Here is a 13,089-nt window from a genome sequence, read left to right on the forward strand (position 1 = left end):
CTGAGGCAGTAGGATCGCTTAAGCCCAGGAGTTTGAGGTTGCTGTGAGCTAGGCTGACGCCACGGCACTCACTCTAGCCCAGGCAACAGAGTGAGACTCTGTCTCAAAAAAAAAAAAAGAAAAAAAAAAGTCAATTAAAACAGAAAGCAGCCTGAAAAATGAAAATTTATAATTTGCCCTTGAACTGGAAGGAATGGAGATTAAGGAAAGAAAACTATTCTAAGGGCTACTTAAAAATATGTACTTACTAGAAAATCCAAGTTCATGTTGTCTCCATCAGTGTTCACCTTGAGGGATTAGACATTCTAACAAAGTTGTCCTGGCTCTGCCCCTCCAGCATGTTCTCACCCAGCAGTGATAGCTGAATGAGAAGGGAAGTAATTTTTAAAGAGTCCAAAGTCAGTAGAGCCAAATCTGGTTTATAAAGTGTGAGATCTGGTGGGGCAATGCTATTTTTGTATTTTTTGTATGTTAACCTAGATAGGATTACAAAAAAAAAAAGAAGAAGAAGACTGATTTCTTATATGGTTTATAAATGGATCTTAAGGTAATTACAAAGGAGAAATTCCAAAAATGCTTAACACAGGGACAACATGGTGAGAAAAAGAGTATTACTACTTCCAAGGTAACTAGAGTAAAGGATACTGGAGTTTTAAAAAATTTTGTGGTTCAACATTTCATGTGGAATTTGATGTGCTTGTATATTAAATACTACTGCTTGCTGCTGTTACTATAATCAAGTTAGGGATACATTAGAAATGAAAGTTTTATGTCACTGGCTTCAGAGCAAAATGAGATCAGGTGACTGCAGATTATGCTGGTAAATACGGCTTTAATTACAGTCATGCAGAATGATTAAAGATGAGGAGCTAAGACAGATGTTATGTGAAAAAAAGCAAAATTTTGGCACTGAAGGATAGCTAAGGTGTTCAAAGTGCACCACCTTTTAAGATGAACTGGTTAACTTAATTGATTGCCTCACTACCCCAGGATTCCCATTCTTTGGAAATGATTTTTATTAAGTTTCAGTAAATTATGAATCCCAATGGTATTCTTACTTTACAAACGTGGACAGGCTCATCCCTATCCTTAGGCCACTTGGTCAGAATGCTTAAGAGAAGACTGATGAAGAGGATGTGAGGATGATCTGGCTGCAACATGTCACCCCATTGATTGCCAGGGTTGATCTGGCTGATCTGGCTGGCTAGGTGTGTGTCCCCTTCCTCCCTCACCGCTCCAGGTGCGTCCCTCCCGAAGCTGCTCACTTGGTTGAAGAGGATGACCTTCCCCAATAGAGAAGGACTGTTCTTTGGTCAAGGGTATACGAGTAGTTGCACTCTTCTGCCAGAACTTCCAAACAAGCTCTCAAGACATATGAAGAATATGGAATTATGTTCAAATTCCATATTCTTAAATTAATTATCCTCATTCCTGATGCTGCTGCACTGCTGGGTTTCCATATGCCATGGCCTAAGAATAGGAAGAAAGAACAATGGCTGTGGGAAGGAGATCCTAATACCAAAATTCTGGGTGCTAACCTGGTGTCTGCAGCCAACTCCAGTTAGCCTCAGGGATGCTACCTCCTCACTAAACAGCCTCGGATCAGATGCTCTTCCTCAGACTGAGTGAGGAGTCACGGACAGTGAAACATTCTGTAATAATAAAGTGCTGAAATATCTGTTTAATGATTAAAACCAACTCTAATGATCTGACATCCTTTTCCCAGTTTGCTGAATTTCTGACATTCCCCTTTGCCTAGAAAGTTCTGATCACACTATAACAGAAATGGACAAGTACAAAAAATGAAAGTTGAGTCTTGATGGATGAGTAGGAATTCACTGGGAGAGAGAAAGGAGAGGATTTCAGGGAGATGGAAAACTTATGTAACTTTTTGAAAGATTAATTTGTTATGCTTGGAAATTAAAATTTTTGTTGTACATTTACAAATCTACTGTAATGTTAAAATCATGCTTTTTTAGAGGTAAAGTACTATCTTAAAATGTCAAGATAATATTGAGATGTTCCTCTCATTTGGTAGGCAATATGGTCTATATAGTTACCTTGACAATTCTAGGTAATTCATTCAGCCTAGAAGGTCTGAACTGTCCCACATGAGTATCTGAATTGGAAGACAGTGGCTACATAGATGACTTCTCCTTCATCCTCCCCTGGGCTGTACTTCCTCAGTGGCCCTGGTAATAGATTTCGGCCAGATTTCTAAAAATGTGAAATTCTTCCTAATTTAACAGGTTAAGATTCTATATAATACCAGGAAAAAGGGACATATTCCAAATTTTTGAAAATTGGTATGTGTTTAAATGGTTACTATGCATTTTGAACATTATATTGTACTGTCATCAATAGATCTGAAAATGGATTTACCAAATTATAGGCTTAGTCTTTTATAATACTGTCTATATATTGCCAGGCACGGTGGCTCACACCTGTAATCCCAGCACTTTGAGAGGCTGAGGCAGGAGGATTGCTTGAGGCCAGGAGTTTGAGAACACTATCTATATCAGAATTATCATTTATTTAAAGATTGAGTACCAAAGGGGGCACGGATTGGAATTTAATATCTAGGACACAGCCTGGTAGATTATTGGGAAGACTGGTTGGCCTTATGTGGCAATAAATACCCTTAGTTCCGACCCTTTTTTATGAGAGGGTCCCCCAGCAGGTGTAGCCTGCAATGTGCTCTAAGACTGGTGGCTATGAAAGGTGCAAAGAGAGGGCTCCTAAGAGAACTGCCTATCTTTGGTGGAGGGAGGAGCACCAAAGCCTGGCAGGACACCCTGGCTCAAGTCTGCCTGCACAGCTAAAGACACACTTCAGGCTCTTCACTGTGACAAGCAAGCAAAACTTGGAGAATTTCATTTACAGAAAAGTCTATCAGTTGCTCTAATAGTTTATCACAGTACTACATTTGAAAAGCAAATCTTTAAATACAAAAGGAAGGAACCATCTAAATGAACAGCAGCCACGGAAAAGTAACAGTAACTTCACCAGAAGAATCTATTACCACCTCAGAATACAAGCACATGTGCACAGACTTTTGTAATCAGAGATAAAAATTCATGTATCAATTTGTGTACTACTAATTTTGTAAATAACAATAGGCTGGGCGCTGTGGCTCACGCCTGTAATCCTAGCACTCTGGGAGGCCAAGGTGGGAGGATTGCTCGAGGTCAGGAGTTTGAGACTAGCCTGAGCAAGAGTGAGACCCCATCTCTACTAAAAATAGAAAGAAATTAGCTGGACAACTAAAAATATATAGAAAATATTAGCCGGGCATGGTGGCACATGCCTGTAGTCCCAGCTACTCGGGAGGCTGAGGCAGGAGGATTGCTTGAGCCCAGGAGTTTGAGGTTGCTGTGAGCTAGGCTGATGTCACGGCACTCACTCTACCCTGGGAAACAAAGCGAGACTCTGTCTCAAAAAAAAAAATTAAGCCAGCAAATGTGCTTACTTTGAGGCCAGAGGAGGAAGGTAGTATGAAGGATAAGACACCAAGTACTGAGGATAGTAACATAAATTGTTATGCAGCTACTAGAAAGTTCAGTTCTGAAACAAAGCTTAGTCTTGTATCCAGAGGCAGAGCATGCTAACTCTAGCACAAAGGACCAGGGCCTTCTCAAAGAGGCAGCCTGCTCTTTCCCTTTCTACTCTGAGATGAAGTGCCTAAAAGCAGCTTTTGAACATTAGTGGGAGAAATAAAAATAAAGCTGGGTTATTGCACATTACCAAATAGGTATTTTCTTACCACATACTTATCTGACATGCTTAGGACCAGAGTGTTTTAGATTTCAGGGTTTTTTTGGACTTTGGAATATATGAAGAATACACAACTGGTTGAGCATCCCCAAACCAAAAATCCGAAACCCTGATATTCCAATATGCATTTCCTTTGAGCATCATGTCAGTGCTCAAACTTTTGGATTTTGGAGGATTTCAGATTTCAGATGCTCAACCTGTATTTAGAAAAAAAAACATAACTTCTATGTAGAGCCTGTTAATACTTGCTGGTTGCACTTAAGTATCATAGTAATTATCAGCATAAAGTAAAAATAAGTATTTATTGACTAAAATGTTGAACTAACACTTTGAGGGGCCATTTCTCTAAGTAGAAAAATGGAGAAAACCTTATAATAAAATATGCTGGTGGTTTTAGGGTTTTAAAGCAAAAACCCCAAGAAAGAAAAAAAAAAGCAAAAATCAGAAGACGAACAGGTGCATAATTCCCTATCTAGCAATAAGAGGAAAAAGTTGAATATTTAAAATTTGATATAGAATGTGTGACATTCAAAACATAATGGCAGGAAGTAGTAAACAAACTTATCAGCATAGAGCATGGTTTATTTTCAACAATTTAAACATATAAACAAAACTAAGAGTAAGAAAATAAGAGATAATGTAGCAAAAGGGTTTTCTCTCCAAGGTGATTGGCCATGAGTCTTCAGAATGTATGATCAACAGAGAGAAAAGTATGATAGAGTTATTTTAAAGGATGATTCATATTTTAATTTTCTTTTGAGCAGGTTTATCACTTTCTGTTCATGTGTTAGATTTTATTTTTAAAGACTGCATTTAAAAAAAATATTCCCTGGGGATTAAAAGCAGGGGAAATATAACTCTATCCAAAAGCAGAAATAAAACTCGGGGTTGGGGGAGGAGATAAAAATTACATTTACTTCTGCAAATGAGTCTGATCATAAAGAATGGCTTTACCTCTTTTTCTGTCAGACATTTGAAATCAATAAACTATGATTCCTACATATTGTGTATATTACAGAAAAAGTAAACAATAGTGAAAGCTTTTCTTATATGGGAATAACAACAAACAACAAAACCAACAACAAATAAAAGAGGAATCCAGAATCCTGGCTGGAGGGATGTTTATGCCAATGTCAAAAGCCTCCCCTATCAAATATTTCTCTCACTTGACAACTTTCAAATGATGTAAAGAACATAAAGAACAATTAGAATGTGAATCTTGGATGTGAATAGTAAAGAATAAGATTGGATGGGTATTTACAAAGGAGAGGCAAAATCTGTGTATAGCACCAGATTTTTCAAGTAAGCAAGTTCATTCCCAAACTAACTGAAGTTTTACATTTTTAAGCTCTCTTCATCATTTCCCAGAGTAGAATGCTGTGAAATGTTTCAGCTTGGTGCTATTTATTAATGATGTGAACACAAAAGGTGATTTTTCTGTAGCTGACTTGATTCTGAGTCTCAGGACTCCAAGATAACTCCACGTCCAAGTGTTGTGGACTCTACTGGCTTTACATACCTAATTTGGGACCATCCATTCTTTTCTTCTTTAAAGTCAGTTAGGGAATTCCTTCATTAATGACAATGTGTGTAAATGTATATACACACACTGAAAATCTGTAAATAATTCTAATGGCCAAAAGATACTTTATCAGAAATTACCCAAAGGAAGTGAGAATAGAAATAATGCAACTAAAATATATTTTAAAAGTCTATTTAATACCCCTGGTGTTTAAACATTCAATTTATTGTCTTATTTCTGGATATTTGTGCATTTTAGATTCCATGAACTTCAGATTCTGAAGCTTGCAGAAAAAGCTAAGTTCTGGCTGGGCAAGGTGGTGGCTCACGCCTGTAATCCTAACACTCTGGGAGGCCGAGGTGGGAGGATCGCTAGAGGTCAGGAGTTCGAGACCAGCCTGGGCAAGAGCGAGATCCCATCTCTACTAAAAATAGAAAAAATTAGCCGGGCAACTAAAAACAGACACACAAAAAAATTAGCCAGGCATGGTGGCAAGCGCCTGTAGTCCCAGCTACTCAGGAGGCTGAGGCAAGAGGCTCGCTTGAGCCTAGAAGTTTGAGGTTGCTGTGAGCTAGGCTGACACCATGGCACTCCAGCCCGGGCAACAGAGAGAGACATTGTTTCAAAAAAAAAAGAAAAGAAAAAAAAAGAAAAAGCTAAGTTCCTCAATATGGGAAATTCTATCTGGCTGTATGTACTTTTAGAGGGTTATTTTTATACTTCTGAAAAAATATTTTGAATATTTATATATAGTATTAACAGAATACCCCTGTAAGTCATATTTCAGATACATATTCTATGGTACAATTTGCATTATACCCAATATTTTAGATATTAAAATAAGGGTAAAATTTGGAATACTCAATTATCTGCATATTTCTCAATTTAAAGTTTCCATGTAGAATATTAAAATTTAAATTGATATTTGGATTTGTAAGCTATTGTCCCTGTGTAGTCTATGTATCTGTTAGTGATAGAGAAAATTTTGGAATCATAGTATAGTAAACCTCTCTGGCTCTCTTTTCTCAAGGCTCAATGAGTCAGTCTGGGCAGTGCACACTACCCTTGCCATAACTTACTCACTGCAGTCAGGCTCAGGGATACTAACATGCAATCCTAGGACAACACTGACACTAGCACTGACATTTTAAAATTCATTCTCCCAAGTAATAAAAAATATATATATAGATAGATATACATATAGAGAGATCTGCAGCTGTACTAATTATTTCAAATAGCAGCAGACAAGGAAAATAAGCGCTTGCTTGCTTCATAAGTTTAAATTCATTTTAAGTTTGCTATATTATATTTAAAAATTAAAAAAATATCAACTTACTATAAACAATTTAAAATATGTATAATACAACTGCATGGTCAAAACATTTGAATAGTCTATGAAAACAGGAGATTCTTTGAACTGACATTTCCGTTTAGGTTCCATTCATGATTTTTCAATCTGTTTCTTCCAAGAGAAACCATGAAACAGTTGTCTTATTTTATGGCAATTAATTTTGTTTAGGGATTTCCTCATCACAAAAATACTTAATTACTTATTACAGGGAAGTTAAAGAAAAACAAAAAGAAATGGGAAACAAAGTAGCTTTCCCCCTACTTGTTACTATTCTGTTCTTAAAACATTCTGTACATAAGCTATCTGAACCTTCTGAACCATTTACAATTTGAGTTTTCAAAAATTGGGGAAAAAAATTGAGAGTCTAAAAGTGTTATTTTATACACTGACTATACAATATACACTGAATGTATACACACACATCTTAAAGATAAGGTTCTCCAAAGGTTTTCCGACATTCCATCACCCCTGTACTCGGTGGTCTGTCACAGTTGTGCGTACTCTTGACTTGACTAGGTGTGAGACGATCATATGCCATCTTGTACTCTTTATCAAAAGCATCTGCAAAAATTCATAAAGAAATAAAAGAATAAAGAAATTTATGTCTGACATTGACAATGATTAAGTTTCTGTAATACTGCAGAACCATAAAATTAAAGGCCAAGAAAGAAACTCTAGGACATTTCTGCCATCCAAATGACCACAGCTAGATTTGCACAGACCAGTGAAACTTGAAGTTTTAAGATGCCAACTTTTAATTTTATCAAGTACAGATGTTAAAACCAACAAATACTATAAACATTTTTTTGGTATCTTGCTTTTCATATTCAATAAAAACAGTAAAAATAATGGCCTTTTGCCACCAGGATTAACAAAGTTTTGCCCATATTTTTATACTAGTCCTTTCATGGTTTCATTTTTTACATTTAAATTTTGCTCCAACTGGAATTTATTTTGGTCTACATGTCTTAAACTTCCTATTATGGGAGACCTCTGGGAAAATACAAAGATCTTCTGACATTACCATATAATGATTTTTTTTTCTTTCTCATGGGAAATAGATGAAGTTAATTAGACTGTGACTTTTATTACCAAGGACATTATATCAATGTCTGTGTGCCTCTTTCCCAGAAGATAATCCACATGTGACAAAAAGGGAGAACATGGGTTTATAAGTTTCTGCTAAAAGTTTCTCAGTCTAAAAGTCATGCTAACTTTCTGCTTCTTTTTAACACATTTTGGAGAAAAATTTGCCCCTTAGAGATCTAAATGAGGTATGAATTATGACTGTCACTAAGACCCCATAAGCTCTGGGGAGCTGACAGACATCAAAACATCCATGAAACAGAGCACAGTGATGCCCATGAAGGCTGGTTTGAGTTGAGGGCCAACTGTATGAGCGATTGAGCTTCTTCAGCTTGGAGGTCCAGAATCCTTTGGACTTTCAAGGAAATGCTGCCTTTGGCAGAGGGATAGGGTAATATCTGAATGTGGTCTGGGCTTGTATTGGGTAGAGAATAAAGGGATGATAAAAACAATCTGAGTAATCTTTCTTGATATCCTTTCTGTTTCATTATATAAAGGTCTAGCTCAAAAAACACTATTCCTGATTTTGGCAAGTTATGGCATCTTTCCCAAGCAGCTACAATGACTGTCCCAACACCATTTACTAGTCTACCTTTCCCAACTGGTTTCATCATACATTATATTCCCATAGATATTTATCTTTCTTTTTAGACTGTCTATTCGGTATTATCAATTTTTCTAGCTCTGCCTGTGCTAGCATTACTCTGCTATAATTACAGTAGCTTCTAGAGGGCAAATTCCTTCTAGTGATTCTTTAAATAATTTTTTCTATTCCTTTTTTGGTCAGATTAACTTTTAAAAATTGAGATATAATTCACATACTATATAATTCACTAACTTAAAGTGTATAATTTAATGTTTTTTTGCATATTCACAAGACTGTACGGCCATCATGACTGCCTAATTCCAGAATATTTTCATCTCACCAAAAAGAAACTTCATACCAGTTAGCAATCACTCCCCATTCACCCCTCCTAGCCTCTTGCAACCACTAATCTACTTTCTATCACTACAGATTTGTCTATTCTGGACATTTCCTATAAATGCAATCACACATTTGTGCAGTCTTCTGTGTCTAGCTTCTTTCACTAAGCATAATGCTTTCAAGGTTAGTCCACAATGTAGCATTTATCAATACTTTTACTCTTTTCATGGTTACATAATATTCCACTGTATAAATATGCCACATTTTGTTTACATATTCATCAGGTGATACACATTTGGGTTGTTTCCACTTTTTGACTATTATAAATAATGTTGCTATCAACATTCATGTAGAAATTTCTGAAAGAACATATGTTTTCAGTTCTCTTGGGTTCATACCTAGCAGTGGAATTGCCAGGTCATATGGTAACTCTGTTTAAAATTCAGAAAACATGGGAAACTGTTTCCATGGTGGCTACACCATTTTGAATTCCTACAGCAACATATGAAAGTTTCAATTTCTCCACATCCTTGTCAACACTTGTTATTTTCTGTTTTTCCTTTCTTTTCCTTTCTTCTTTTCTTTTCCCTTCCTCCCTCCCTCCCTCCCTCCCTCCCTTCCTTCCTTCTTTCTTTTTCTTCTTTCTTTCCTTTTCTCTCTTTCTTTCTTTTGAGATGAGGGTCTTGCTCTGTTGCCTGGGCTGGAGTGCAATGGTATGATCATAGCTCACTGCAGCCTGGAACTCCTGGGCTTCTCAGCCTCCTGAGTAGCTGGGACTATAGGCGCACACCACTGCACCTGGCTAAATTTTTTTTAAATTTTTTAATCTAGGCAATCTTTTTTTCATTTCTTTTTTTTTTTTTTTTTAAGAGACAGGTTCTTGCTGTGATACCCAGGCTGGTCTTAAACTGCCGGCCTCAAGCAATCCTCCTGTCTCAGCCTCTTGGTGGGGGTGAAGTGGTATGTCATTGTGATTTTGATTTACATTTCCCTAAGGACTAATGATGTTGAGCATCTTTTTGTGTGCTTTTTATAATAGTCATGTATATCTTCTTTGGAGAAATGCCTATTCAAATCCTTTGCCAATTTTTAAATTGGATTATTTGTTTTGTCAGGTTGTAAAAATTCATTATGTGTACTGAATACTAAACCTTTCTCAGATAATATGATTGAAAATATTTTTTCTCATTGTGTGGGTTGTCTTTTCACTTTCTTGATAGTGTCCATTGATGTACTAATGTTTTTAATTTTCATGATGTCCAATTTTTCTATTATTTATTTATTTTTTATTTTTTCGTCTGCTTGTACTTTCAGTGTCACATTTAAGAAACCATTGCCTACTCTAAGGTCACAAAGATTTACACCTATGTTTTCTTCTAATGTGCATGTATGTTTATAAATATTATATCTTCTTAGTGGATTATTCTATTATTATAATAGTTCTTTTTTGTCTCCAGTAACAGTTTTTATCTTAAAGTCTTTTTTTTTTTATTTCAGCTCTTCATGGGGGTACAAAAGCTCAGGTTATATACATTGTCTGTGTCCCACCCATCCCGAGTCAGAGCCTCAAGCGTGTCCATTCTCCAGACAGCATGCCTGGCACTCACCATGTAGTCATTAAAGTCTATTTTGTCTGATATTAGTATAGTCACCTCAGGCTTCTTTTGAGTACTATTTGCATGGAATATCTTTTCCAATCCCTTTATTTATTCATTTTTATTTTTATTTCTTTTTTGAGACAGAGTCTCACTTTGTTGCCCGGGCTAGAGTGAGTGCCGTGGCGTCAGCCTAGCTCACAGCAACCTCAAACTCCTGGGCTTAAGTGATCCTACTGCCTCAGCCTCCCAGGTAGCTGGGACTACAGGCATGCGCCACCATGCCCGGCTAATTTTTCCTATATATATTTTTAGTTGTCCAGATAATTTATTTCTATTTTTAGTAGAGACGAGGTATCGCTCAGGCTGGTCTTGAACTCCTGACCTCGAGCAATCCATGCGCCTTGGCCTCCCAGAGGGCTAGGATTACATCTTTATTTATTTATTTTTATTTATTTATTTTTTTTGAGACAGAGTCTCACTCTGTTGCCCAGGCTAGAGTGCTGTGGCATCAGCCTAGTTCACAGCAACCTCCAATTCCTGGGCTCAAGCGATCCTACTGCCTCAGCCTTGCGAGTAGCTGGGACTACAGGCATGCGCCACCATGCCCGGCTAATTTTTTCTATATATTTTTAGTTGTCCAGCTAACTTCTTTCTATTTTTAGTACAGATGGGGTCTTGCTCTTGCTCAGGCTGGTCTTGAACTCCTGAGCTCCAACAATCCACCTGCCTCAGCCTCCCAGAGTGCTAGGATTACAGGCGTGAGCCACCACACCCGGCCCAATCCTTTTACTTTCAAGCTGTTTGTGTCATTGAATCCAAAGTGTGTCTCCTTTACATAGCATATAGTGGATCATGTTTTTTTTAATACATTCTTCTAATATTCCTTGTAACTGAAGAGTTTAATCAACTTACATTGAATTTAATTACTAATAAGGTAGGATATACATCGGCAACTTTGCTATTTGTTTTCCATATTTTTTTTTATTCCTCTAGTCTTCCATTATTGCCTTCTTTTGTGTTAACTAGATATTTTCTAGCATACCATTTTAATTCCCTTATCATTTTTTTATTATATATTTTTTTATTTCTCCCTATTCCTGCAATATTATTTTTCCAGTTGAACATCAGAATCATTGGTCAAGTTTCTTATTTTTAATAGGCTTATGTTTCAAAACCATTAGAGGAAACAATAAATATTCACAAAATTCTGCTCAAAGTTCCCTGGCTGCAATTGCAATTTGAACCTATTCATTCTTTTCCTCTTTTTTTTTTTTTGAGACAGAGTCTCACTCTGTTGCCCAGGCTAGAGTGAGTGCCATGGCGTCAGCCTAGCTCACAGCAACCTCAATCTCCTGGGCTTAAGCAATCCTCCTGCCTCAGCCTCCTGAGTAGCTAGGACTTACAGGCATGCACCACCATGCCTGGCTAATTTTTTCTATATATATTTTTAGTTGGCCAGATAATTTCTTTCTATTTTTAGTAGAGGCGGGGTCTCACTCGTGCTCAGGCTGGTCGCAAACTCCTGACCTTGAGCGATCCGCCAGCCTCGGCCTCCCAGAGTGCTAGGATTACAGGCATGAGTAACCGCGCCCAGCCCATTCTTTTCCTCTTTTTAATATAAAAGGCAGCTCAATACATTCATACAATATTTGTTTACAAGCAAAATTATAGGTTAAACACAGCTACATTTCCTTTAGCCTTCTCCATCAAATATTCCTTAATTCTAAGTAATTTTTACCTATTAGAACTTCTCTAATTATTTCCACCTTTATTTCAAGTAGGTGATCAGCAATTTAATGTGACTTCCAAGTACAGTGTTCCCTGCTTATATTTCTGAGTTATACTTTTTTTTTAAGAGACAGGATTTCCCTCTATCGCCCATGCTGGAGTACAGTGGCATGATCATAGCTCATGGCATCCTTTAACTCTTGGGCTCAAGTGATCCTCCCAAGTAGCTAGAACTACAGGCGTGCACCACCATGCATGGCTAGTTTTTTTATACTTTTTGTAGAGTCAGGGGTCTTGACATGTTGCCCAGGCTGATCTTGAACTCCTGGCCTCAAGCAATCCTCCCACCTTGGCCCCTTTAAGTGCTAGAATTACAGGTGTGAGCCACTGCACCTGGCCCATACTTTTTTTTTTTTTTTTTTGAGACAGAGTCTCGCCCTGTTGCCCTGGCTAGAGTGCCGTGGCGTCAGCCTAGCTCACAGCAACCTCAAACTCCTGGGCTTAAGCAATCCTTCTGTCTCAGCCTCCCCAGTAGCTGGGACTACAGGCATGCGCCACCATACCCAGCTAATTTTTTTCTCTATATATTTTTAGCTGTCCAAATCATTTCTTTCTATTTTTAGTAGAGGCGGGGTCTCACTCTTGCTCAGGCTGGCCTCGAACTCCTGACCTCAGGCGATCCACCCGCCTCAGCCTCCTAGAGTGCTAGGATTACAGGCGTGAGCCACCGCGCCCAGCCCATACTTTTTAAAAATAAAGATACCAAACATTGATCTCTATTTGGCTTGGATTTATAGCTAAATATTTTAAGGCCATTTTAGTGTAAGCCAGTTTCTCACTCCTATCTTCTACATGTGATTTATTTTCTAACCAATTTAGTCTCTTTATCCTTTAAATGTTTATTTATTTAAAATATTATACTCATCTAATAATGCTACTCTGTAAGATGCTTGCCATTTCACCCACATACCTTTGCTGTCAAATTCTACAATCTCTCTCTTAGCATCAAGACTGACAATTCCCAGTGGCACAGGTCACTGCTGGACAGATGGCACCTGATAACTCCCTCAGATACCCAGTTAAGGATGGTTGTTTTTAGTCCTCT

At 37.5% G+C, this 13,089-nt stretch overlaps 2 protein-coding genes across 13 annotated transcripts in view; one reads left to right on the top strand and one right to left on the bottom strand.

Annotated features, from left to right (window-relative positions):
- The window catches only part of SLC24A1 (solute carrier family 24 member 1), a 32,300-nt gene extending 27,115 nt beyond the window's left edge, over positions 1-5,185 (top strand). Inside the window, exon 9 of the mRNA XM_045541290.1 lies at positions 5,143-5,185. Within this exon, the coding sequence (XP_045397246.1) occupies positions 5,143-5,185 (43 nt within the window). The remainder of the gene's footprint in view (positions 1-5,142) is intronic.
- The window catches only part of DENND4A (DENN domain containing 4A), a 145,066-nt gene that overhangs the window by 1,327 nt on the left and 130,650 nt on the right, over positions 1-13,089 (bottom strand). For 10 of the 12 annotated variants that reach the window (XM_045541179.1, XM_045541161.1, XM_045541207.1 and 7 more), the window contains one exon: positions 6,570-7,208. In XM_045541179.1, coding sequence (XP_045397135.1) covers positions 7,072-7,208 — 137 coding nt within the window. In that variant the 3' untranslated portion in view covers positions 6,570-7,071. Of the gene's footprint in view, positions 1-868; positions 1,471-6,569; positions 7,209-13,089 lie in introns of those variants that run through there. The other 2 variants (XM_045541198.1, XM_045541189.1) reach the window with 2 other exon arrangements.

The sequence above is a fragment of the Lemur catta genome, chromosome 1, assembly GCF_020740605.2.
Source record: "Lemur catta isolate mLemCat1 chromosome 1, mLemCat1.pri, whole genome shotgun sequence".
Taxonomy (NCBI): Eukaryota; Metazoa; Chordata; class Mammalia; order Primates; family Lemuridae; genus Lemur; species Lemur catta.